Raw genomic sequence first — 27,985 nt, 5'->3', positions numbered from 1 at the left:
GGCTCCATGAGCTGAGTTCTGCAGGATACTGGACTATGCACACCATGCCTCCCTCAAGCTTCTTCCAGATGCAAGTGATGGAAACTTGACTGGCTGAAGTAGAGAAAAATTAGTGCCCCCTACCTGCAAATTCTAAGGGTAGTCTTCAAGTGTGACTGGATCCAAGTGCTTAAATATGTCATCAGGACTTGCCCCCCATCTCTTTGCTCTGCTTTCCTCTCTTTAGAAGGATGCCAAGATGACCACCAGCTCCAGGCTCATTTTTTACAGAAATCCCAGTGGATAGAGAGTACCTGTTACTCAATTGTTTCATTAAAAGTCCCAAGACTGACTCTCAATTGGCCAGAATTGGTTCATGTGCTGAACATCTTCAGCTTGACCTTGAAATCCACTCTCCATCCTTCTTCCTGCTCTGTAGCTGGAAGGCTGGCCTGTGCAGATGCTCCAGTGGCTCCTTCCCATGGGTCTTGTCAGTGGGAAGACCAGCAGGAGACTGAAGGAAGGGAAAAGAATGAGGTCATTTTCCCCAGATCCCTTTGCAAGGGTCTGCATTGGGTAGCTGAGTCTCTTGGCCAACAGTCACAGGACCTGCCTCAGCTCTCTCAACACATCTTTCCCTCTTTGAGTTCCAGTAGTGGCTCCTCAATCTCACCTCTACAATCTGTGGGTGGTGCCAGTGACCTACAAAGAGTAACCCCAAGAACTGCACTATCTCTTAGAGTTTTATTATACTCTGCGTACACTTCCTTGGGAAGGTTATTTGAGAGTTTCCATCTGTTTTCAGGATCCCGGCTGATACAGCTAACATACTCATCCCTAAATCAAATCCCTGTTTCTCATCGGACAGGCCTGAGTCACATGCCTACCCCTGAAACAAAGATCTGAAACAGCTCCATCCAAACCGCAGGTACTGAGAGTGGAGGAGGCAGTAGTTCCCTGAAGGGAAAGACAAAAACAACCTATGATCGCTACATTTAGCAACATAGATAAGAAGAAATTTTAATCATAAGTTAGTTTTAGAGTACCAGGCATTCTTCAGAAGCATTACTTACATATAAAGAAGGATGAGCTTCAGAGAACAGACGCACGCCGAAACAGCAATAATCCATGTACACTCAAACCAATGCCTCCAAAAGACCTGGCCACTCATTTTCTGAGCTCGGGGCTGCTGACAACTCTCTTCTGAAACAAGTTGAAATTTCTATCATCAATCCATTTTGAAATGTTATAAAACAAGTTAGGCCTTGGCTGGCTGAACAATAAAACAGGCCCTCTTGGCAGCTTAAATGAGCTGCCCCTGACAGTAGGAGAGGGGACAAGGCATTAAACATTGCCAAGGATGGACAATTTGGAAACCACCTAGTGGCAGAAATGACAAGGTCAAAATCGTAACCACTTAGCAAAAAAATGACATCATTTGAAGGATAAACAAAATGGGACAATAGCAACCTCATAACAGAGCTATAAATGCTTAGAAGAACATTCAGCTGGATGTCCTTATATCTTACCAGGGAATTCTTTTGATATTTGCTAACCTCCACCACAGTGAGTTGTTCTGCCATCGATGAGTCACTCTGCGGGGAAAACCATGGACCCCTACTCCAGGGAATCCCAGCCCTTAACCATTACCCAGAAAACTAGTAGTGCAGATTTTAGTTACCTCACCCTCCAACCCCATGTTTTAATGGAGCCTCCACTGTGCCTTTTTGATGGACAGGTTGACGTTCAATGACATTCTGAGGATATTTGGCATTCCTGGTTAGTTTTCCCAGTAAAGCTTCAGATACTGCTTTGGGTGGAGTTCAGGAATATGCATTTGCCAGGAGGACAGGCCTTCTGAGCTAGTTGTGTGCCTCTCCTAGTCCCACTGATAACTCCTTGGTATACAATTCCATAACTGTTCTCTTCACCTATAAAGAAAACACTTGGATGTCAGCTCATTGAGGAAAAGAGAGATCTAAAGGAACAGTTGGCTTCAGTGCCTCTAGAGTCTCATAAATGAAAAGTTTGAGGCCCAGAGAGAGAGGAAATCCAAGGACTCTAGCCAGTGGAATCCCTTAGCCACATCTGGGCTCTGTTAGTGTAATAGAAAGATTATGGGCATCAGAGGCAAACAGACCAAGTTCAAGTCAGTTTGTGACCTTGAGCAAGTCACATCTTTATGAGTTTGAGTTTTCTTCTCATCTAGTATTGTTTCCAAGACACTAATGATATGATAAGCATTAAAAGTAAAAAATGTGTTCTGTGAACCCAGGCAGCTCTGATCAGTATTTCCAAGGACATTCCTGCTTTGAAGGACCCATCTAAGCAAAAGTTATCAATAAATGTAGAGAACAGAATAGAGGAGTGGAAGCATGCCAGAATGGTTTTATCTCACCAGCCATCTCTGCTTGATTCACAGTAGCTCCCCGGAACACTGTATCCAAAAGGATTCTAAGGTCGTATCTAGGCTCATATTTGGGCTCGGTGGGAAAAAATGCCCTGATCAACAAGTAAAAGAGGAGAGTCTGGCACCATGCATGACACCCCTGTTGTGGTGATTGAGAAGACTGAGTTTGAAAGTCAATTCTTGGTGGAAGAAATGTGTATTAGCTCTTGCTTTAATAACAAACAACAAAAAGCACAATTCCCATAGCTTATAAATATAAACCCTTATTTCTCACTACACAGAGGGTCAGGCTGTGGGTTGGGTTGGGTCTGCTCCACATTTCTTCTCATTCCAGGACCCAGGCAGAAGAAACAGCCCTTATCTGGGACATGTTCTGCTCGTAGCAAAGAGCAGAAACTCAGCGGGGGAAGGGCATAGCTCAGCGGTAGGGTGCATGCCTAGCTCAGCTGTAGGATGTGTGCCTAGCACGTATGAGGTCCTGGGTTCAATCCTCAGTACCTTGATTTAAAAACAAACAAACAAACAAACAAACCTAATTACCTCCCCCGTCACACACACAAAAAAAATAAAAAATGTTTAAAAAGAGCCAAGCCAAATCAGACATTCATGTTTAAAACTTCTGCTCAGACATAGCATAAGTCATATCATTCACATTTCATTGGCCAAAGGCCAAAGGCAGCCCAAGTCAATAAAGAAAAAATATATAATCTTCTTACTGGAAAGGAGGAAGTGAAAAACTGTAATCAATGCAATCTACCAGATGATGTTTAAGAAAGCTACGTTCAGTATCAAGACACAATATCTGTTTTCTTATTTTTTCTTCAGTACACATATAATATACGTGTAATAAAAAAAATGAAAAGTTGTAAAATGCTAGGGTATCTTGTGGATATTGGGAATCCTTGAGGAGGGAGCAAGCTGATTCCTGGAAAGAGGAGGGCACCTATGCTGACAGAAGGAGGAGGAGAAAAGAATGCAAAAAGCAGGGAGCTCTTCAAAGAATACGTGAGTTTAAAGAAAGTGATGGCCAGGAAACTAAGTAGATGACAAGTACATCCACAATGGAAGCCCTAGAAAAGCATCAACAGCAGGTTGATGAGCAAGTGAGGTCGTACCCAGCATGTACCACTCGGATAATCAGATCAGCTCAAGACCTGCAGAAGGCACAGAGCTCTCAGAACAGGGGGATGGATGGATGGATGGATGGATGTTAAAGATATCTGAAAGGCAAGAACTGTGGAATACTGATAAAGAATATAGATGTCTTCTAAGATAGCCATTTCAACAGAGAGTCAAGCATTATTAAATCACTGAATATTTACTGAATACTTACTAGGCACAAGGTACCATGTCATGTGCTACAGGTAACTGGTGCACAACAAAAGAGACACAGTATCTGTACTCACAGAGCTCAGAGTTGAATGAGAAACAGATAACAATCAAATTTCAGATGGATATTCAGCCTTCTTTTAATCTGATATTTTCCTAGCATGCTCACTTTCTACCATCCAAAACAAGTTCCCTCTTTTTCTCCCTCTTCAAATCCATTACCCCAATACCACTGCCCCTATACACAGCATATAACCTCCTCTCATACCTCACAAAAAAAAAAAAAAGGCAACTAGCAGGTCTCCCTCATCTTTCCACCAACAAAATACCAACCTGTCCACTCAATGCACATCCTCTTTACTTCCTTTCTGTTACAATGGGCAATCCCTGGATCCCATCCTCTCTTGAGTTTAGTCTGCATTCTTGCAATTATCCCTTTTCTCTCCTGCATTTTCCCTCCCTACTAGATTATATGCATAGTTACACAAACAAGTTGTAGTAGGGAATGGGGAGAAGGCAGAATTTTCCCTTCTGAGAAGAATTTGGAAATGAATGAGAGTACATTCTGGTTGCCAGAGTGACCAAGGGGACCTAGTGGGATTTAGCAGGGGCTGGGGATGCTAGTTGTGGTCTGTCTTATTTGAAAAGGAAAACTCCCTTGACCTCACCATTTCTACCAACTATTACCAACTGATTCTCAAACCCTCCACAGGAAACTTCTTGATAGAGTTACCCATACACACCGTCCCTACTTCTTCATCTCACAATCTGTCATCCATCCACTCCAAGCACATTTCTGCCCTCTGAGACTGCTCTTTTCAGAATTATCAGTGACCTCCACATTGCCAATCCAGTGGTCACTTCTTGGTCCTCATCTTATTTGATGTCACACAAGATTTGACCCAACTGACCACTCTTTCCTTCTTGAAAGATTGTCTAAAATAGGCATTTCAAAATAACAACACCAAATAGAACACTTCTTTTTTTAACTGAAGTATAGTCAGTTACAATGTGTCAATTTCTGGTATACAGCACAATGTCCAAATCATACATATATATACATATATTCATTTTCATTAAAGGTTATTACAAGATATTGAATATAGTTCCCTGTGCTAGAAGAAATTTGTTTTTTTATCTATTTTTACATATAGTAGTTAATATTTGTAAATCTTGAACTCCCAAATTTATCCCTTCTTGCTTCAGCACAATTTCTATTCTAGTACTAAACAGGAACTTTAAAAAAATGTCTGCATGATACATCAAAGCACAAAAAGTGAATATGACACCACTATTAGGAACCAAATTAATATACCTTTTCTGAAAATCTTCCTAAAAGAAGAAACCCCTCTGACATCTGAATTTTTGACTTATTGTAGAAAACTTCAACCCTCAGAAGGAATCTTAGTGAACTTTATCTCTGCTAAAGTAAAAAATATCCAACATAAATACAATACAGAGGCTGATGTTCCCTGGTCTACAAGACCTTGATGAGTTGCTAATATTTTCACATGCACGAAAGCTGATTGTGAATGATGGCGTTATCCTGAATTCTGCATTGCTCAGTCAATTGAAGAAACATAGCTCCCTCTCCTTTATAGCCCCCCTTCCAATAAATATCTCTCCCACAAAAATCCTCATCCCATTTGTTTGATTTAGATTTTGGTGAAAAGAAAGATATTTTTATTTTAATTTCACGCCAGAAAATATGAAGTCATGAAAACTCACTGAAAAGGATACACATTTTTTCAACAGGACCTTAAGAGCCAGGCCCAATGGCTGTTGCCAAATTCAATGAAGAATTGTTTGGAGAAAGAACAGAACATTGCTTTGGGATAGAGCCAACTAGAAAGGCTGAAACATCATGACATCTCTGCCTTGTATAACCTCCCTGTCCTTGAAATGAACTCTGAAGGGAAGCAGCAAGGCCAAAGTTGACAATGAGATAAAATATCCACCTCCAAAAGTCATGAAGCACCCCCAAACCCCACAGTTTAAACCAACCTAGTCGGGGAAAGATCCACCTGAATTAGTGGAAAATCCAGATTCCCATTATTTCCAAGTGGAAGGAAGACCTCTGGATTTAAGAAATTAACCAATAGAATCAAAGTTTTTTTCCACTTCTCCTTCCAAAAATGCCATTAAAATAACAAAGATATAAAATGAAGAAGAAAGAAGAAAGGAGAAGGAGAAGGAGAAGAAGAACTAGAAAAATCAAGAGGAATGCTATTACCTCCAAAGAAATGTTGATGAATTCCTGAAAGATATGAAGCAAGTTGGGATAAATACAACTCGATGAACATTTAAAAAGTCTAAATATAAACATTTGACTCAGTGATCAAACTGATAAAGAGGCAGATGGTGATAAAGGTGAGCACCCAGCACAGGCAGAAGAGGAGAGGGAAGTAAGTGGGTAAGTTTTCCCCAAAACAATTGGAGGGGAAAAAAATGGATTCAGCACAGCAATGACATAAAGAAGAGTAGGCTTGGGGGGAGCTCCAGATAATCACAGTAAAAGACTTCAGTTTCAGAATTGTGTCACCGTCTCTTATGCTGGGCCTGCAGACGAGCAGTTCTCATTGTGAGACCCATGAGAAAAAGCTATTTTCAACATAAGACTGAGATGCTATTGGCCTTTTACATTGTGTTGACACTTGCCCTGATGGAACAAAAGTAATCGTGACACTGCTAATGCCTTAGGCACCTAACTGGTACCAGCATCCGTTGTATTCTGCATCACTAGAGACAGAAGTGGTGGTGGTGGGAGTCAGTTTCTCGTAAGAATGCCCTTGAAGAAGCAGTAAAAATGATTCATGTTATTACAATATCAACCTTTGGGTCTTTTTAATATTCCATGTGACAAAATGGGAAGTATATATAACTCACTTCTATTGAACATGAAAACATGATGGTTTTCTCTATAAAAAGCACTTGTACAATTGTCTGAGTTGCAAGCTGACTTAGCTGCTTTTTTCATGGAACTTCATTATTTCTTGAAAGAATAATAGGCAAACAGTAGTGATCCAGACTTGGCTATCTGGCAAACATCATCTCAAAAATGAGTGAAGTGAGCCTGTCACTGCAAGGAAAACAGCTGACAGTGTTCTTGCCAGTGATAACATTCTAGCTTTCAAGAGAAAATTAGAATTTTGGAAAACCTGAATATGCCACCACAAGCTTGACATCATCCTAATATAACGTTAAGATTTTTTTGATGAGACCAGTTGTTAAAAAAAAATAGAGAGAATGATTTTTCTATTGTATAATTAAATGTATCAACATTTGAAAGATCTTCATAATCAGTGAACCAATATTTTACAAATGACCAAAGAATGATGTTACAAAATCATGCGTGGGCAATTAAAAAGTTCAAAGTGGGAAATAGATCACTTGATTTTAATGGAATAGAATACAAAACATTCACTGCTAAGGTTTCAGAGTCCACATTTGAACCATCCTTAAGAAACTTGCACTGGTCAAGTTTCAGTGTAGTATCAAAGAAGATTATCCACATTTGTCTCAAAAAGTTACTAAAATACTCCTCCCTTTTCCAGTTATATATCTGTGTAATGCTGAATTTTCTTCATGGGCTTCAACCAAAACAATATATTTTAAGAGACTGACTGCAGAAGCAGATGTAGGAATCCAGCTGTCTTCTGTTAAGTAGTTATTAAAGAAATTTGTAAAAAAAATGTAAAAAATAATGCTACTCACTAATTTTTTTGGCTTTGAAAAAGTAATTTTTCATAAAACATGTTATTTACATTAACTTGTGATAGGTTTACTATTGTTATTTTTAAATAAATATCTTTTAATTTCTCTAATTTTAATTTCTAATATAATACAGTAACTATCAATAATAATAATAGAAAACTGTCACAAACAAAAGCTCTTCAGGGTCCTCAATAATTTTTTAAAGTGTAAAGTGATCTTGACACTGAAGTTTGGGAGAATCAGTGCTATATTCACTCTCATGGTTGCCATGTTTGGTTCCTAACTTGTGGGGTAAAAAGAAGATGGTGTGGCGGGAAAGTGAGCACAGACAGTGTCCCATCTGCAACCAAAGTGGACAGGAGGATGACAGCAGTGAGGCCCCTTAACTGTATCTGTCATTTGGATAGATTTCCTCATACTTTTCATGACGCTTAAAGTCCTGAGGGGACATGGGCACCCTAAGATCCATCAGCAGATGCTGGAAAAGTGACAGTTTGAGAGCAGCTTTGGGGAAGCAAATGAAAGGGTTTCCATACAACCCGTTTATACATGGAGCTGCTGGGGACCAAACGAATAAACTATAATGAAATGAAAGGAAAATCATCTGATTTCAGTTGGTGACTCCTTACCTTTAGGCAAACATGCTGTGAGTTTGTACACTGTGGCAGGCACTTTCTTCCTCTAGGAATTACAAGGTCAGGCCAAGAGCTAAGGTTATTAATCAATCAAGGCTTTGTGCACTTACAACCAAGAAAAGGTTAGTATCAGATTTTTTTTTTAATGTTTGGATATATATGCATCTGCTACCAGATATACCCTCCTTCAGACTATCACAATTTTTTTAAAGAAGTGATTTGTTATTCTCAGTCTAGTAAATTAATTATTACTAAATAGTGATAGAGTAAAGCTTTTCAGGTAATCTATAATGTTTCAATGATTCCGAGAATGCAGAGCTCATTCTACTAAAATTATCAGTGAAATGACTTCACTTTCCAAAAACATCCAATGTAGTTTCTTTGGAGAGTGATACAATTAACTGCTTTTTGTATCTCAATTGTGGTGACTTAATTTGAAATTTTAAAAAGCATCTCACTGACAGAGTTATGAGTCCTGGGAGAACTGGAAAATGGCTACAGCCCTAACTGATAACATACCATCTTAGTTTCCTACGTAATTGCCCCATTTCTAATTTTTATTTTTGGTAACTAAGAGTGAAGGTTTGAGAACACCTGGGCCCTGGTCTGCTATTAGCTTTGAAATTCCCACCCCTACTTACAGGGACTGGCCAGAGTTATACAGCAGTCAGTGGTAAAACTATTAAAGATCTGAAAAAAAGGAAGACACTAATGAACTCATCTACAAAACAGAAACAGACTCACAGACATAGTAAACAATCTTACGGTTGCCAGAGGGGAGACAGGGTGGGAAGGGATAAATTTGGAAATCTGAGATTTGCAAATGTTAACCACTATGTATAAAAATAGATTAAAAAAAAACAGATTTCTTCTGTATAGCACAGGAAATTATATTCAATATATTATAATAACCTTTGATGAGAAAGTATATGAAAGCGAATATAGGTATACATATGCAGGACTGGGACATTATGCTGTACACCAGAAATTGACACATTGTAACGGACTGTACCTCAATTTAAAAAAATACTAGAGATCTGGAATGCAAACACTTCTCACTTCCTTGAGCACTTTCAGGAAATTAAGACTACATATGTGTTCCCAGAGAGGAAGACTACATGTGTGTTTATGGGAGAATAAAAGACAGAGGGAGATAATTAAAAGGTGATCAAAAGGTGGCATTGTGTCCATTTCAGTACCTTATCTTCCACTCTCATTCTTGAGCTACAGAGGAGACACCATAGAGCTTGAAACAGATCCTTCTGTCTTCTTCACTAATGTATTTAATACTTAAGGGAAGGGAGGCTTTTCTGGGACCTCTCTGGAAATGTAAGAAGGAGGTAACACCAACTGAATAAGAAAAACTCCATTCTGTGTTTCTCCTTCACTCTCACACGACTACCACATTCACAACACTTCTGACACCGGAGGTGTGGGGGGATCCCATGCCAAGCAATTCGGCAACAGTACCTGGGTGTCCTATAATTTAACTCAATTCTGACACTATCTACCTGGCGTTAGATAGCATCAGATCCCACCACTTAATGGCTCAGTCCCACAAGACTGCCTGCCACAGCAGATGCCAACTGCAAGTAGTAGGTCCCCAGGTTACCTACAACTGCTGTCTGACTTGGCTACAAATCATAGTTTTCCATAACCTCTTCCCCTTTGGATTTGCTTATTTGCTAGAACAGCTCATAGAACTCAAGGAAATACTTAACATTTACCAGTTTATTATGTACTAAAAGCTATGACAAAGGATACAGATGAACAGCCAGATGAAGAGATACAAAGGGTGAAGTGTGAGAGGGTCCTAAGCTCAAGAGCTTCTGTCCCCGTGGGATTGAGGTGCATCACCCTCCCAGTACATGGATGTGTTCACCAACCTGGAAAGTTCTGAACCCCAGTCCTTTCAGGTTTTTATGGAAGCTTCATTACATAGGCATGATTGATTTAATCACTGGCCATTGGTTATTGAGCTTTATCTCCAGCCTGTCTCCCTTCCCTGGAGGTCAGGGGTGGGACTGAAATTTTCAACCCTCCGATCACATTGTTGTTTCCCCTGGCAACCAGCCCCCATTCCTAAGGGCTTTCCAAAAGTCATCTCGTTAACATAAACTCAGGTGTTGAAAGGGGTATGTTATAAATATCAAGACATTTTTCTTGAGTTTGTCACTTAGGAAACTCCAAGGATGTTAGGAGCTTTGTGCCAGAAATGGGGGCAAAGACCAACTACAGATCTTCCTTGACTTAGGATGGGGGTTACATCCCAATAAAACCATCATAAGTTGAAAATATCATTAAGTTGAAGATGTATTTAATACACCTAACATCATAGCTTAGTCTAGCCTACCTTAACCATGCTGAGAACACTTACATTAGTCTACAGTTAAGCAAAATCATCTAACACAAATCCAGCTTTATGGTGAAGTGTTGCATATCTCGTGTGAGTTATTGAATACTATACTGAAAGTGAAACACAGAATGGTTGTTAAGTGTTTGGGTTGTTTATCCTTATGATCCCATAGCTGACTGGAAGCTATGGCTCACAGCCACTTCCAGCATCATGAGACAGTCACACCACATGTCACTAGCCCAGGAAAAGATAAAAAATTGAAAATTCGAAGTGCGGTTTTTACTGAATGCATATTACTTTCCCTTCATGTTAAAGCCAAAACAATCGTAAGTCTAACCATCTTAAGTCAGGAATCATCTGTAAGCAAAACGAAAAGACAACCTGTGGGCTTAATTTCCAGAATATATAAACAGCTTGTACAACTTAATAATTAAGAAAAAAAAAAAACCCAGTCCAAAAATAGGCAGAAGACCTAAATAAGCAATTCTCCAATGAAGATGCCGTCTTTCAAATATACCAAAACTCGTAATTCTTGATTTTCTTTCTAGACAGAGCTGTTTGCCTATTTCTACATTAACAGTGTTATTTTATTTTTACTATTTATACAGCTGTATAGTCTATCCTGATTATCTGGTATCGAAAGTTCCCCCTCACCGTTGTTACTCACCTCAAATTGCAGGGCTATTATCTTGTGCATCTTTTTCTCCCATAATAACATTAGAATAACTCAATTCTGACACTATCTACCTGGCATTAGATAGCATCAGATATAAACTTTTCAGATTCTTTCAGTAATAATCTTGGGATTTTGACTGGGATTGAACTTAATTTATAGAGTAAGTGTAGGCAAGTTGGCATTTTTATAATATTGAGTTTTTTCATTCTGGAGCATTGTGTGTTTTTCATTTAGTATTTAGGCCCATTATTTAGGTCTTCTTTTAGGATTTTCAGTATATTTATATAGTTTTATTTATCTAAATCTTAACATTTCTTACAGTGTTTGCTATTCATGGTTATGTTTGCTATTACAAATAGAATTTTTTGTTCTATTTTCTAATTGTTTCTTATTGATAAGAGCAGAGTTATTTATTTATTTACTTATTTGGTTGACATGTTTATTGTCTCTCTGTTCTCTTTGTGTCTTTTATTTTCCTTTTATTAATGGAAGATTTCAAACATATAAAGAATAGACAGAATAATTATGAACCTCCATATACTCATCTCCAAGCTTCAACAATTACCTACATTCTGCCATTCTTTTTTATCTATTTATTTTTATTGAAGGATATAGTTGGTTTACAATGTTGTGTTAATTTCTGGTGTATAGCATGGTAATGTGGTTATATATATATATTCCTTTTCATATTATTTTTCATTATAGGCTATTATAAGATATTGAATACAGTTCCCTGTGCTATACAGTGGGACCTTGTTTTTTTAATCTATTTTATATACGATATTTAGTATCTATGAATCTCAAACTCCCAGTTTATCCCTCCCCACCCCACCCCTACTGGTAACCATAAGTTTTCCATGTCTATGAGTCTGCTTCTGTTTTGCAAATAAGTTCAGTTTTGTCATTTTTTAAATTCCACATATAAGTGATAACATATGTATTTTTCTTTCTCTTTCTGGCTTGCTTCACCTGGTATAACAATCTCCAGGTCCATCCATGTTGCTGCAGATGGCATTATTTTATTCTTTTTTATGGCTGAGTAGTAGTCCATTATATATATATATATATATTTAGTGTATACACACACACACACACACACACACACACATATTCAGTGTAAGGTAGTTGCATATCTAGTTTTTTAAGAAACTGCTAGACTGTTTTCCAGTTTAACTGTACCATTTTACATTTCCACTAGCAATGTGTGAGTTATCTAGTTTCTTTACATCCTCACTAACATTTAGTGTGGTCTTCATTTTATATTTTAGCCCTTCTGATAGGTGCACTGTAATGTCTCATTGTGGTTTTAATTTGTATTTCCCTAGTGGCCAGTGATGTTGAACATTTTTGCATGTGTTTAGTTGCCCTTTCTATACTCTTATTAATGTAATGTGTCTTTTTTTAGAAAAATATTATCGACTTTTGAGAGTTCCTTATATATTCTACACACTAGTCCTTTGACAAATAAGTGGTTTGCAAATATTTTCTCCCAGTATGTATCTCATCTTTTCATCCATTTCACATGGGGTTTCGCAGAGCAAAATTCTTAAATTTTGAAGACCAGTATAACAAGTTTTCCTTTTATGGATTATACCTTTGGGTTGCCTAAGAACTCTTTGCCTAGCCTTAGATCCCAAAGATTGTCTGCTATTTTTTCCTAAAGTGGTAAATAAGGGGAATGGGAAGGAGAGGAGGAGTTAAAATGAGATCACACCTATCTCCTTTTTGCTCAATTCTGCACTTAAAAAATTATAATAAGAACAATCTCTTGTGAAAAGTTTGTAATTACAGGTTTTTTAAGAATGCAAGCATCCAGCACCTCTCTGAGCAGTGCTACTGCATAAATTCAAGACACTGATATCACCATTGTTATTATCAACAGTGCCCTTACCCTTCACAACTATCAACACTGATGTGCCTTTCATCAGAGAAATTTAAACAAGATTTATAAATAGAGGTTCATTTATTCACAGAGAACACCTTTGATGCAAGGCTATAATTCGAAAATACAGACATAATAAATGACTTGCCCAGATTTTCAAACAAGCCAGGAAATGATCCAGAGCCAGAATTCCACTCTCATACGAATAAATATATATACTGGCTCACGGCACAGCACCATAAATAACCCCGTCCCCTGGCATTTTAGTCTCTCCCCAAGTAATTGAGTGTTTAAATGACTTGCAAACCTTCACTATGACTTTAAAAATTGCCTAAGTCTGGCATTCTTTTTAAAGGGATGGCTTTTAAAAGTTTAACATCAACCTTCCAAAGAAAAGAAGAGAGTAAGATTAGTTTTCACCTTCTGGAAGAGGACAACCCTAGAAGAACATAGTGCTTTTCCAAATGACAGTTCAGATCACATTATTCAGCCTAAAATCAATAACCTAGCAGGAATACTCTACAAGTGCATTAGCCTAACTTTCTAAAGAAGCCTGAAAGACACTGATCTGAATCGGGAAAACTGATTCAAGCCCTGCCTCTGCCGTAACTGTGTGTGTGGCCATGCATAACTCCTCTAAATCTCAGATTCCTCATTTGTAAAGTAGGAATAAGAACACCTCCCTGCTTAAGTAAATGGGTTGTCTCAAAGTTCAAATAAGAGAGATTGTGAAGGTGCTCTGTACAGTAAGAAGTTGCAGATAAATTACTATTAATGTATGAAACCCGAGTCCTTGATGCAAGCATACTACCTACCCTCTCCATCCACAAAGTGAGAAAACATCTGATTTGCCACGTTCAAGCCTCTCAGTGTGGGTCCCAGTAATTTGTATTTTCTAGACTAACTGGTCTCAACTGCAGTGTCTAGAAAAGGATCATGTGGCATTTCTTTGTGAAGTGTGTCATGCTTTAAAGTGACAAAGTGACTTAAGCTTTTATAAATTAAAGAGGATTCTGCTAGAGATGTTTCCCTCTGCAATATCTGCCGTAGTCCTGTTCTGAGGGAATGGCCCCCTCCTTCTGCTGCTCCCATGATCCTTCCTTAAACACAACCAGAGCTGGATTAAAAGGTGGACAGTTGGGCAGTTGCCCAGATCATAATTCTAAAAGAGGCACTGAAATATCACTGGAATAATTAGTAACTATACAAATAGTTAAGGCTTCCATAGTCAAAATCTTACACAGGTAGAGGAAGATAAATTTGCTCCCGCTTGAAATACAGCACAGGGAAGATGAAACTAAAAGTAATAGTGTTACTTTGACATTTATTGGATGCTTATTACAATGCCAGGCTGTATACCAAGTGCCTTACACACATGACCGCATTTTAACCCAGCAATTATTGTATGTTATCATTTTTAAACCTGTTTTCAGATGCAGAAATTGAGATCTCCCCAAGACTGCACAAGTAGCAGACAGTGAAGTGCAATTTGAAACCAGTCTTCTTCCAGCACCTGTACTCACTATGCCTCCTGGCCCTCCCCAAGTCTAGCTAAGTCTGACATATGTTTTTGTGTCTTGCATTTATGCAGGCACAATTAGATGAAATTCACCAGGCACATTAAATCTGAAACCCAATAATTCATGGATAGTGCTGCTGGCCAGAAATCAGTGATCGATTTTAAAATACAAATTTCAAACCTTTTGATACGTCTTCAAAGAATGTGTCTGGTTCAGAAAAATTACAAAAGTGAAGAGACAGTAGAAACTATTTTTTAAGCAAAATACATTGTCTACAGTTTTAATTGATTGAAAATTTTCTCATTGTCCCCATCAAATAATGGTTTAACAAATATTTAAAGGATACTTTTGAAAGGTGCATTAGAACTCAGTTCTAAATGACAGATTTCACTCTAGCTAATTTAAACAGAAAAGGATTTAGTAGGAAGAATTAGGGATTTATTAAATCACTAAAAGGGCTAGTAGAACTGAGGCTGCATTTTCAGGCAGGACTTCCAGAACACTATTACAGAGCTGGCCCAACATGGGCACCATGCTTCTGCCACACCCAAGAAGTAAGGAAGCCATCTCCATAGCTGCTGACTTTGACAAAGCTTGAGTCAGCAAAACGGACGGCCGGCTCCCTGTCTCTCATCACCCTTGAAATTTAGGGACTGAGTGGCTGAGATCTCTGCTAATGCTGTCCCCGAAAAACCAACAAGTGCCAATGGAAATAACAGAAATAGTAGAAATACAGCCTCCACCTCAGAATATTCACGTTTAACTTTCATATCTTGCTAAGGTACCTCTATTTTACAGAAACTAGGTATCATGAATCCAAGCCATAAGGACTTCTGGTAAATGCAGTCTCTTTACATTAAAGGTGACATGTTGGGGCAGGCATGGAGATGTGTCACTCAGATCCTTCTTCAAGAAAGGACTTGCTGCCCTGCTGAGGGGCTGTAGAGTGTTCAGCGGTGGCCTCCAGCTCTCAGCTCAGTCCACCTCCACTGCAGTCCTGCCCTTCCCAGGGCAGGGGTGTACTATGTGAGCGATGTGAGGGAGGGAGGAGTATAAAAAGCAGGGGTGAGACACTCTGACCAACAATACTGACTCTAGAGCTCACTGTTTCCTCATCTGCTCCTGGCAAACCCAACTGCAATGCAAATTAACTCACCATCTTAGAGCAACCAGGGCTGCAAATTTGTTGTATCAGTCAAAATTCTTGTTACTCCTTCCAGTGACGATTTTACTTGAGCCTCAGGTAACCAATTGAGTTCCTTTTTAACAGTGAAACTCTAATGCTTACCCAATATACCTACTGTAATCTTATTTGAAATCATTTCCTGCCTAATATAAATAAGCACATGCACACTCCACCCAGACATACATGGCTTGTAGTTCCCATAACCAGCATTGCACCTAATCTTGGCTCTGCCACCAACTAGCTGTGGGAACTTGGGTAATTTATTTACCAATCTATGCTCTATTTCCTTATCTGTAAAATAGGCATAGTCATCTGATAGTATTGTGGTAAAGAGTAAATGAGCTAATACGTTAAAAAATGTGTAGATAGAAAAGTCCCAGCTGATACTGTGTATTCAGTAAATGCTAGCTGTTACCATTATTGGTCTGAGTTCTGTCTGCATTGTCTACATGTATATTTTTTCTTATCTATCTCAGCAACTAACATTCTGCAATTATTGACTAAGCAATCACAGAAAAATTTCTTATGTTTCAAGCCCCTTAATTATCAGACTCTTCAGATTTTAGGACCTACATTAAATCCTACACTTGATTTCAATTGAATGTATTAGCTTAATGTTTTGGACTGTCTCAACTCACGACGATGTAAACCAGATGTGTGAAGATTAAACTGGGAGCATATATGTAAAAGGCTTTTCTGAAATGTAAAACGTGTGAAAAGACGGGTATTAGTCCAACATTATTATGAAGCCAGACAACTCCTGAAATTACAAAATGAAATTCTTGGCTCTTCAAATGATATTGCACCCCTTCCCACAAATTATTTATCCCCCTTGTGGTTAAAGCTTAAATGAAAGTGATTTAATTGGAATAATTTAAAAATAATAATGACGACATATGGATAGCCTGCCATAGGGCAAAGATTTGAAGATGCTGAAATGACTTTAAAACATTTAGGACCAAATGTCGGCATCTACTGTCAGTCCTAGGAAACTATCTATTTCAGTTCTCCTGAAAATTCTGTTAAATAAAGAGTTAGATGTCTTTCAACGCCAAAGTAATTTATTCACATATCCAAGAAGCATACTTAAGAAAAACAAAGGCTGCCCTAGCTTTTCACTGCAAGTTGGGAATTTTCTGTCATTGGTGCAGCGCTTGAAAACATCAAATTTTCATTCGGCTATTTCTGTGGGGCCTCGAAAAGCTAAAATACTGCAAACAATGGGACTCACTGTTTAATGCTACCTGTATTTTAACAAATTACCTTCAAGAAGTGTATATATTTTAAGATGCCAGTTTGGAAAAACAGACTGCAGGTTGCCAAGACGGATCTCACACACACACAAAATGAAATACACAGCCCGCGGCCTTTTGCTGTGCTGTTTTTAAAAAGAGGGGAGGGGCGTAGACGAATTAGGCTTAAAACACCCGAATGCTGCTCCTAGCAAACAGAATTCCAGAGCGCTGGGCATTCCTCTGGGGAGGGGGCCACCTGTGAGGTGCAAAGACACAGCAAGCGGACACTGTTGACACTGCGGAGACGCCGCTATCCCTACGTACTTCTTGGGTGAGTCCAGGTGGGGTCCAGGTGGCTCTCCGAACCCCATCTGGGCTCATCCAAGAACTCTGGCAAGAGCAGCGGTCCCCGCGAGGCCAGGCTCAGCTGCCAATTCGGCCCGCCAGGAGCCCCTGACACGCCAGCGTCCAGGAGGGGCGTGGAAGGGATTGGGCGTTTTCTGCCCCGATTCCAGTGGGAAAACAAGGAAAAGAGAAGGCGGTTGCGCAACCAGGGCCTGGGGTGCGGTTTGGGAAACAAAGAGGTCGTGAAAACACCAGCAGCCGAGGCTCTCCGAATATAGTCAACGCCGCCGGGCCAGAGCCCCAGTGTTTCTGGGCACGCAGATTTCTCGAAGCCAGTCCACCCCTAGGGAATCACAAATGCGATCTTGCAGCACTCAGGTATCTTCATTGTAAACAAGAGCCCAGGCTGCTTCCGGCCGGAGAAAGTTTGAAAACAATCGCTTCACGTCGGGAATCCGCTCAAGCTCCCTGAGCCAACGAATCCAGAGCCGCGGCGCTGATAGCTGGACCGCGCCTCAACCGAGCTTGGTCCTTCCCTTTAGTCCCGCCCCACTGCTCAGCGCGGATTGGCGGCGGGAAGCAGCTCTGGCGCTGATTGGGCGGCGGTGGAGTCGCTCGTGGAGACGGTAAGTTCGGGTGCCCCAGAGTGCTAAATTTATCTTCAGACAAGCGACCGCGCCAGCCGCGAATCGGATGGCTATGGAGGTGGCATAGGCGATATCCCTGAGCCGAGAGCATCACCCTGTCCCCGAATCCTTCTTTCCTCTGTTTTGTTTTTCATTTCCCCCCTTCCTTTCTCCCTCCTACCCCCCTCCAGTCCGCGACGACTGGCTCTTGACCCTGTTCAGGCCTCGGTGAAGGTGAGGACCAGAGCCGCCGCGGCGGCTGAGTGGTGCGCTCTGAAATGGCCGCTGCCTTGATCTTTGTAAAATGGCGGCCTCAGGCTCCGCTGGGACCCGCGGCGCTGCTCCGCAGCCCAGCCGCAGCCGAGACCGTTCTCTCCATCACTGATGGAGATGAAGGAGAAAGATAGTGTCGGGTGCTGAGACGTTTTCCTGTGGTTGTTAGCTGAGGCGACCGCCCGGGGACGCGAGAGGAGTTCCGTAGGCGAGGGTGGACTCCGACAGGAAGCCAGCCCCCAGCTGTCGCGGGCTGCGGGCAGCTCGCACCTGTGACAAGGAGAGGCCGAGGGATAGCTGGCCCCGGGCGCACAACGAGGTGACTGTTTAAAGAAGCATTTAGGTGCTGGACTGGGTGTCCGTGCCCACTTCTGCCGTTTTGAGTGGACTGCACTCTTACCCAGCCTTCCTGCCCCCAAGGGTATTGTTCAAAGCTGGAACCTCCTGAGGGTGGGGGTGAATGGATTGTGATACCTGTCAGTTTAACCGGAAGAGACAAAAGATGAGGATCCCCCCCCCTTCAGGCAGGCGAATAGAAACTTTAGAGAGTGCAATCTCTTTGTCCTCCAGAGATTCAGGGAAGCACCTCTAAAGAGGTGGTGATGAGACCCCTTCCCCTCCTGAAAACAAAGCATCCTACTCCGTTGCGTCCTTGTCTGGCAGCAAGCGAGGGATCCTAACCTTTGAGGTCACCCAGCAAACGGCTCCATGAAATTCTCTGTCGCTAGATTCCATTCTGGACTGTGGAAGGACAATCTCTTTTGCTCCCAGTAATGGAGAATTAGGGCTTGCTGCTGCTGCTTCCCGTCTAAGACCCTAGACTTTCTGGCAGTTGTAATCCTTTGTAGTTCATTTCTCTGCACCGTCCAATTGCTGGACCAGATTTTTTGAGTGCTTGGGAGTTAAGAGTATTAAGGGGCACACAGCAGTACTAGGCACGTGGGCTCTGCAGGCGAACTTTTTGAGTTCTGTTCTTAGTTCTTCACAGATGTGTTAACTTAGCAGGTGGCGTAACCTCTCTGCATCTATTTGTTCATCCCTACTGGAGGGAGCGATTAATGATAGTCTCTGACTCTCAGATTTGTTTTGAGGATTAAATGAGCTAATCTACAAAGGATTTAGCAGTTAACTGGCACGTAGTAAACAATGGTCACTCAAACATTAGTAACCTTAGGAACTTGGTTATTGAGACAAGGGTGGTTATAGCAAAAAGGCATAGTTTTTATAACATTTACATGTATAATTCCATTTTGGATTACTTTGAATGCTTAGTTAGTTTTAGAGACATTAAGGTGTGGCTGTACCGTAAAAAGTTAAGTTTAGTTTCTGAAAGTTTTTAATGTCTTTCTGTGAAGTCAGTGGATGGGGAGTATTTCAAAACAATGAAAGTACCTGGATATTAAACAGGACAAAAATATTAGCATTTCTCCTATGCTAGGCACCTTCTATTTCACTCTTAAGATCTGCATTGTGGTGAAGAATCATTTGTACCACCTGGCTCTAAAATAAATTGTTAAGGAATGGTCATCTGAGAGATTTATATTTAGTTCTGCTTTTGCAGTGTCTAATTTTAATTTTTCTCATTCTAGGCTTTTGGTTACTCCCCTTCCACCCTATCCCTTAATTTAATTTTTTCGAAGAATCTACATTTCAAGCTGCCAAGGTGGAGAGTGTGACTACAGAAGGGACTGCTCCTCATTTCAGGTATCTTACTCTCTAGCTGTTACTAGGAAAACCATTTTGATTCAGTATCTAATATGAGAACCCAGTGCTTACTCTGTAGCCAAATGATAAAGTTTAAATCAAAAGTAGCTTTATTTAGATAGATACTAAATTTGAATGCCTTAACTTATAAGCCAGTACTCTTCAGCGGTCGTAAAATTTGCATTACCGTTGCATTTAATTATGCTTTTTAAAAGCTATTATATGAAGAATATACCTATTAAAATGAGAGTTTATGTTTTCTTTAGGTCTTTGTTAAGCCTTCAGTAAAGAATAATAGGATGCAGAGTAATCAGTAAAATCTGTACATTACTTTGAATAGGTCTTATTTTGGATAATGTAAATATTTATGTAATTTTAAGTCCAGAGAAATAGTAACTAACTTTTGGTTTATAGTTTACTTTTCAATGTTAACACATGGTATTTAGGATGCAGCAGGATTCTGTGTCTTGCAAAACTTTGAACTATGTGTGTTTTTGACATAGCTCTTCAGAATAGTTGCTAGCTCTGAAAGGAGCCTTCAGATGTATAATAGTGTCAGCAATTAATGTGTCTAATGGCAGTAGGCACCAGAAAGCTAAAAGAGATTCCAGGATACTGTATCCATGAAAGGGGTTGGTAAATTATGGCCCCATCCTATTTTTGTAAATAGAGATTAGTTAGAATACAGCTGGGCCCGTTCTTTAAGGTATTGTCTATGGCTGCTGCTGTGCCACAAGTACAAACTTGAGTAGTGGCAACAGAGACCATGTGTCCCCATAAAGTAAAAAATATTTACCAAATGATCTTTATAGGAAAAGTTTGCCAGCCCCTCAAAGTCCCTTCCTTCAAAATACATTTATCAACTCTTCATTATTTCTTAGCCCAGTGGTTCCCAAATTGTCTTTTACAGGATGTTAATATTGTCTAAGTTTATAAGTGTTATGAGGAAAAGATCAATGCTAACAGTAGTTTTTTTCTTTGTAATTTATTTTAAAATATAAGTTTAAGACTACTAAACTCATTGCTATAGCTTTTATTTTTATGTGATAATCTACCTTTACGAAAAGGAGTGCCATACCTGAGAGCACCAGGAAGTCGAATGAGAGATCACCTGATACACGAACGTGTGATGTTCCATCTGCGCCTTGATGCATAGGCAGCACTTACAAATTAACTGATGAGTTGCTCTGTATCATCTCTTTGATGATTGCTCATCTTCTATGTGTCCTGTCTTATAATTTCAACACATTTGTGATACTCAATGTTTACTCTAAATTAACCATGTTTTGTACCACAAACACATTGCCTATGGATCTGTTGCTGAAACAAGGAAGTCTTAAACAAGAAGTAGAATCTTTTTGTTATCAAATTGTGTCTGAATCAAATGATCGAAAGGTTGGAATATTACAAAGTGAAGATGAGCAGTTGCAGCCTTCAGTTTCTAAAAATTCAGAAGGTGAGCTTTCCAGGGTCAAATTTATGTCCAATTCCAACAAAATAACAACATTTAGTAAGAAACCAAAAAGAAGAAAATATGATGAAAGTTACTTGTCTTTTGGATTTACTTACTTTGGAAATAGAGATGCACCTCATGCTCAGTGTGTGTTATGTAAGAAAATTCTATCAAATAGCTCTTTGGCCCCTAGTAAGCTTCGAAGACATTTGGAAACTAAACATGCTGCATATAAAGACAAAGATATTAGCTTTTTCAAGCAACATCTTGATTCACCTGAAAATAGTAAACCCCCAGCACCTAAAATTGTCAATACAGATAATGAAAGTGCTACAGAAGCATCATACAATGTAAGTTACCACATAGCCCTGAGCGGAGAGGCTCATACTATTGGAGAATTGCTTATCAAGCCTTGCGCGAAAGATGTCGTGATGCGGATGTTTGACGAACAGTATAGTAAAAAAATAGATGCAGTACAGCTGTCAAACAGTACTGTTGCACGTCGAATTAAGGATCTAGCTGCTGACATTGAAGAAGAGCTTGTTTGTAGACTGAAGATTTGTGATGGGTTTTCACTGCAGCTAGATGAATCAGCTGATGTTTCAGGACTTGCTGTGCTGCTTGTGTTTGTTCGTTACAGGTTTAATAAGTCTATTGAGGAAGACCTACTCTTATGTGAGTCTTTGCAGAGTAATGCCACTGGTGACGAAATTTTCAACTGCATCAACAGTTTTATGCAAAAACATGAAATTGAATGGGAAAAATGTGTTGATGTTTGTAGTGATGCTTCTAGGGCAATGGACGGGAAAATTGCCGAGGCTGTCACCTTGATAAAATATGTGGCTCCCGAAAGCACCAGTAGTCACTGCCTATTATATAGACATGCACTTGCAGTTAAAATAATGCCTACGTCTCTGAAAAATGTGCTCGATCAGGCAGTCCAAATCATCAATTATATTAAAGCTCGGCCACATCAGTCCAGACTACTAAAAATTTTATGTGAAGAAATGGGTGCCCAGCATACAGCACTGCTTCTAAATACAGAGGTGAGGTGGCTTTCCCGAGGTAAAGTTCTTGTAAGACTTTTTGAGCTTCGTCGTGAACTATTGGTTTTCATGGATTCTGCTTTTCGACTTTCTGATTGTTTAACAAATTCATCATGGCTGCTAAGACTTGCATATCTTGCAGATATTTTTACTAAATTAAATGAGGTTAATCTGTCGATGCAAGGGAAAAATGTGACAGTTTTTACAGTATTTGATAAAATGTCATCATTGTTAAGAAAATTAGAATTTTGGGCCTCATCTGTAGAAGAAGAAAACTTTGATTGTTTTCCTACACTCAGTGACTTTTTGACTGAAATTAATTCTACAGTTGATAAAGATATTTGCAGTGCCATTGTGCAGCACCTAAGGGGTTTGCGCTCTACTCTGTTAAAATATTTTCCTGTAACAAATGATAATAATGCTTGGGTTAGAAATCCATTTACAGTAACTGTTAAACCAGCCTCATTAGTGGCACGGGACTATGAGAGCCTGATTGATTTAACATCTGATTCCCAGGTGAAGCAAAATTTCAGTGAACTTTCACTTAATGATTTTTGGAGTAGCCTAATTCAGGAGTATCCAAGCGTTGCGAGGCGTGCCGTTCGTGTACTGCTTCCTTTTGCTACAATGCACCTGTGTGAAACAGGATTTTCCTATTATGCTGCAACAAAAACGAAATACAGGAAAAGACTTGATGCTGCACCTCATATGCGGATCCGACTTAGCAACATCACACCTAATATTAAGCGGATATGTGATAAAAAGACACAAAAACACTGTTCTCATTAAAATTGGAGGGTTCTGCATGCCTCTTGATAACCAAATATAAGATGAAAATAAAAAATGATTTGCTTCACCACTGGTATTTTGAGGTTTTAAATAAAATGATTCAAGTATATACCTCTTCGATTTTAAGAAAGGTAAAGAATCAAAAATGTGAACTTGTGTTACTGTTGGTGTTTCTTCATCACATTGTAATTTCAAAGGGTTCCAGGTCATGATTATGGGAAATATTGATTCACAAGATAAAGTCCCAGTTTCTTAGCATGACTACCTTTTCAGGATCTCATCACTGCCAATCTTTCTGGCCACGCCCACCCTCCAATCACAGGGAACTTCTTGCCTGAACATATCTGACTGTATCACGTTTTCAGGTCTCAAAAAATTGTTTCTTCACCTTGCTTCCTGACAAACTCCTGTTTGCTTTTCAGCCCTTTGACTTAGTTAATCTTAGATCCTGTCATTCTCTATATCTTTCTGTTTGGCTCTATTTTTTGTGTATGTCTCAACTGTGAACTGCTTGGTGATCTCAAAATTTCCAGTGGTACTGGACTGAGCTGTTAACTGGTCTTATCTAGCTCTGTGTCTCATTTATCTGGCAGAAGATCTTACTAAAGTAGGTGCTAAGTAAAGGAAAAAGTGTTGGTAAATGTGAACCAACAAAAAATTGGATAGGACATGTTAGCTTATATTTCTATGTTCTCGTGTGTAGAATGCTACTCTTTGTGTTTTGGGCTCCGTTATTCTATTAGAATTTAATGTGGCTGTTAGGCAGAAGTCACTGAGGGATGTCAGAGATCTGATTGGAGCTGAACTACTGGGGAGAGAGTATAAAGAACATTTTCAGATTCTCTCTGTTTCTCAGTTCCTATATAGATTATTGCAAATTCCGTATACTATAGTCTAATGAGGCTTTACCGTACTTGAAGATGATTAGACTTGAAACCTCTATCAGTTCATTCTTAGAATCCTGCAAAAGATTTCTGACTGACTGTCCTGCCTCTGGTCTCCTCTTAGCATGTCACATCACACAACGCAGCTCACTAACATTGTTAAGTTTTCTGTTACTCCTATAGCCAAGAGCTACTAGAGATAGCCATTATTTATTTAATCTCACTTATTCAAAACTATGCCCCGTTTTAGGGAGGAATACCTCCCCTCCCTACGGCAGAATGTGGTAGGATAACTAGGTTCCAGTACCTGCTGTACTACTTAACTAGCTAATCAACTTTAGACAGTTCGAGCCTTCCTGAACCTCAGTTATCTCGTTTGTAAAATTGTAATTATGCTGCCTTTGAAGAGTTACTAAGATGAAACGAGTATGTATACAAAACTCCTCTAACAATGGGTGGTCAGATGGTCAGGAATAGATTAAGTGACGTGTATTAGTTCCTTGCCATATCCAACCATGTCCCAGTTAAACTTTACTCCACAGTCAAACTTCCAGTCTGAGTTTTTATTCTCTGTGGAAACTCAGCAGATCTCAAGGCTGTAGGACCTGACCTAATCTGACGCTGCAAGATTAAGTATTTTTAGTCCAGGTTTTTTTCTCCTTTGTCACATTATTAAGCACCTATTTGCCAGTTACCCTACTAGATGCTTGTATGTCATCAATAATCTTTATAACAATCATGGAACTAGGTAATTTTTGAATTTGCGCAAAGTCACACAATAAATAGCAGAACTTAGTTTAAAGTGGGTCTTTTCTGATGGTATTTTATGCCATCTTTGCCTTTCAGATTTTTCTAAGAGTATCAATGACTTGGGAGTATAGCTAAAACTCCCTACTAAAATGTGAACATTTCTTTGAAATCCTCTGTTTTCTTCTCTAAGTTCATCCAAAATAACCATCTACTTCAAAGTACGACTGTTTTAATATAAAAATATGTAAAATAGGGATTAAATTGCTACCAAGTAAAATTATTTCTCCAAAAAGATTCATCACACGTACTCATACATGCAGTACTTTTTGTCAGCTAATCCTGGAATTAAGTCTACCCAAGTTTGAGAAGTAGGTACAAAGCCTTAATGTCTACATCTGGCTCATACCTCAAGTTTGATAACCAGACTCCCTATGTGATTGCTGAAACAGAGCTTCTGCTTAGGTCATCTGTCCAGGATATCACCTCTTGAAATACAAGACCTCTCTTGCTTTCTAGTCCTTTACCCCTAACCACTTCCTCTGAGAATCTACTCTTCTGCATTTAAACCCAAGTCTATTGACTGGGGCCACTAACTGCTACTAGACCTCTTTAATGGTTCTTAATGGCAACTGCATACCTGTTCTATAACCTATCAGGACTAACCTATGGGTACCATGTATGGCTAGTGAGAATAGACTTTTAGCACCGAAAGGTGGGTCTCATACCTGCTGGATGATGGTTAAGTCTAGCTCCAGACAGCAACTTCTGTATTACCCTAACCTACTGTGGTTACTGTGACTGAATCCCGAGAGAAGATTCTTTTCCTTTATGTTTAAACTCTACCTATGCTTCAGAATCAGCCTTCCTTAAGTAAAACCCAAGCAAAGAAAGTCTTGAGCACTGTCAAATTCCCTTTCTATTGTACCTCTAAAGCCCTTTGGTTAGCCTGCCATTACTCCTTAAGTCTCCAGATACTAGAAGCTCCGTCTGGAACTAGAGGGAAACCTGAAAACCCCATCGCACAAAAGAGAAAACAACTCTAAAGGAAGAAGTGGGTGGCATTCTGCTTAGTGCTCGAGATATTTGGGGGCTAAACAATACAGCAACCTCAAATGACAGCTACCCTTCCTATTCCTGAAGCAATAAATCTCCCATAACATTTCCATTCCAAAAGGACTTTCCCGCCTTTTTTTTTTTTGCTTTTTCTGAAATTAATTTAATTGGATTCATATTTTCCTTAAAAATATTAACCACAAATGTTTCTTGTATTAGTCAGAGTTCTCAACTGTAATTTATACTAACCCAAATCAAGCTTACTCAAGTCAGAAAGTGTACTTACTGATCAATGTTTGCAGTAGCTTCAGGGATGACTGGGTCTGTGTTAAGATGGTGTTATCAAGAACCTCTTTTCATCACTTTGGTATTTTTGTTTTGAGATATAGTTAATGTACAATGTCATATGGGCTTTGTTACTTTTAATCCCTATATTTCAAGTACAGTTGACCCTTGAACAACACAGGTTTGAACTGCATGGGTCCACTCGTACCCAGATTTTTTCAATAGTAAGTTATACCGTATTTATAGCATCTGTGGTTAGTTACGTCTGCAGAGGAGGGCTGCACCATAAGTTATATATGAATCCTCATGAAGGATTGGCTTCCCTGACCCCCATGTTGTGCAAAGGTCAATTATAATTGAAATTGCTTTCATTTCTTAATCAGGATTGTTTCCTGTGTTTCCAGTCTTGCCCTAGTACCACACATACATAAATACACAATTGTAATCTCTTAGAGCTAAGACTTCTTTTGGATTATTCATAGAACTTAGCAAATTTCTAATCATACTAACAGTCCTCAGTGAATTGAATCCCCTAGCTTAAAAAGTAAAGTATTAAGGTGAAATACAATTCATACTATAATGTTATGAGAATTAGCTTTAAAATCTTTGGCCTCACTTAAACAGATAAGGCAGCAAATATTCTTTACCTTTCAGACTTCAAAAGCAGCATTTTTTTTCACTCTGTATAGTTTTTTTTTTTTAATTGTAGGAAGACATAACCCAAAACTTACTATTTTTACCACTTTTAAGAAGATGGTTCAGTGGCATTAAGGACATTCACAGTGTTGTACAATCATCACCACCATCCATCTCCAGAACTTTTTCATCTTCCCAGACTGAAACTCTGTCCCCATTAAACACTAACCCCCACTCCCTCCGTTAGTCCCTGACACTCATCATTCTTACTTTCTGTCTCTATGAATTTGGATACCCTAGGGACCTCATAGTGAAATCAATCATACATCATTTGTCCTTTTATGTCTGGCTTATTTCACTCGGCATGTCTTCTAGGTTCATCCATGTTATAGCGTGTGTCAGAATTTCCTTTCTTTTTAAGGATGAATAATACTCCAATGTATATATATATGTGTGTGTATATATATACACACATTTTGTTTATCCATTCATCCATCAGTGGACATTTGGGTTATATGCATATTTTGGCTACTGTGAATAATACTGCTGTGAATATGGGAGTACAGATATCTTTTTGACTCCCCAAGGCAGCATTTCTTTAATAAGCTCCTCTGTTTCCTTAAAAACGCAATTTTACTCTCCAAAATATAATTCACCTACAACTCCTGAAAGAATGTATCAGCTCTATAAATCTAAATGCCTTTGGAACTTACGCATGTTGTTTACTTTCATTTTTTAAAGTTGGTATAACTGCACTGTTAATTAGTACAATGGAAAGAATTCTAAAGCAACTGTCAACAGACTTGTGTTCTGCAACTAATTAACTGTCTTAGATAAGTTCATCCTCCTGTCTTGACCTTAGTTTTTCAGTTATCAAATGAAAGGGGTTGAACTAGAATGAGCTCTAATGTTCTTGTCAAATAAGATAAAAATTTTAACCCAAACATAGATTGGGTGATAATAAGATGTGCTCAGTTATTTGAGATTTGTGAGTTTTTTTTTTCTTAGAAGCCAAGCTTTAAAATGAGTCTTTTACCATGTTTCCCAGCAACCAAATTATAAAATTTATAAATTGCCCCATCATGGATACTTAGTGGATGGAAGGAATGAAGTGCTTTTTTGGAAGGGAGATGTACTTTGAAATTTAGAAAACATTGGAAAAACTAAAATATGTTTTGTTATGGCTATATTGGAACCTAGTGTAGATTAAAGAATAACT

At 39.2% G+C, this 27,985-nt stretch overlaps 1 protein-coding gene and 1 long non-coding RNA gene across 5 annotated transcripts in view; one reads left to right on the top strand and one right to left on the bottom strand.

The window, feature by feature from the left end:
• ZBED5 (zinc finger BED-type containing 5) overlaps window positions 1–23,225 on the top strand; it is an 83,608-nt gene extending 60,383 nt beyond the window's left edge. The window contains exons 3-5 of one of the 4 annotated variants that reach the window (XM_072969507.1): window positions 17,639–17,893; window positions 19,756–19,870; window positions 20,938–23,225. In XM_072969507.1, the coding sequence (XP_072825608.1) occupies window positions 21,074–23,158 (2,085 nt within the window). In that variant the 5' untranslated portion in view covers window positions 17,639–17,893; window positions 19,756–19,870; window positions 20,938–21,073 and the 3' untranslated portion in view covers window positions 23,159–23,225. The other 3 variants (XM_031681199.2, XM_006203532.4, XM_031681198.2) reach the window with 3 other exon arrangements.
• On the bottom strand, window positions 380–17,386 carry LOC140698717 (uncharacterized). The gene is made up of 3 exons (XR_012076577.1): window positions 16,951–17,386; window positions 1,053–1,182; window positions 380–493 (listed from the first exon to the last, which is right to left on the bottom strand). It is a non-coding gene; the product is annotated as an uncharacterized lncRNA (long non-coding RNA).
• Window positions 23,226–27,985: the final 4,760 nt, after the last annotated feature.

The sequence above is a fragment of the Vicugna pacos genome, chromosome 10 (genome assembly GCF_048564905.1).
Source record: "Vicugna pacos chromosome 10, VicPac4, whole genome shotgun sequence".
Classification (NCBI taxonomy): domain Eukaryota; kingdom Metazoa; phylum Chordata; class Mammalia; order Artiodactyla; family Camelidae; genus Vicugna; species Vicugna pacos.
The sequence above is the reverse complement of the archived record's forward strand: the minus strand, read 5'-3'. Positions and strand labels throughout refer to the sequence as shown.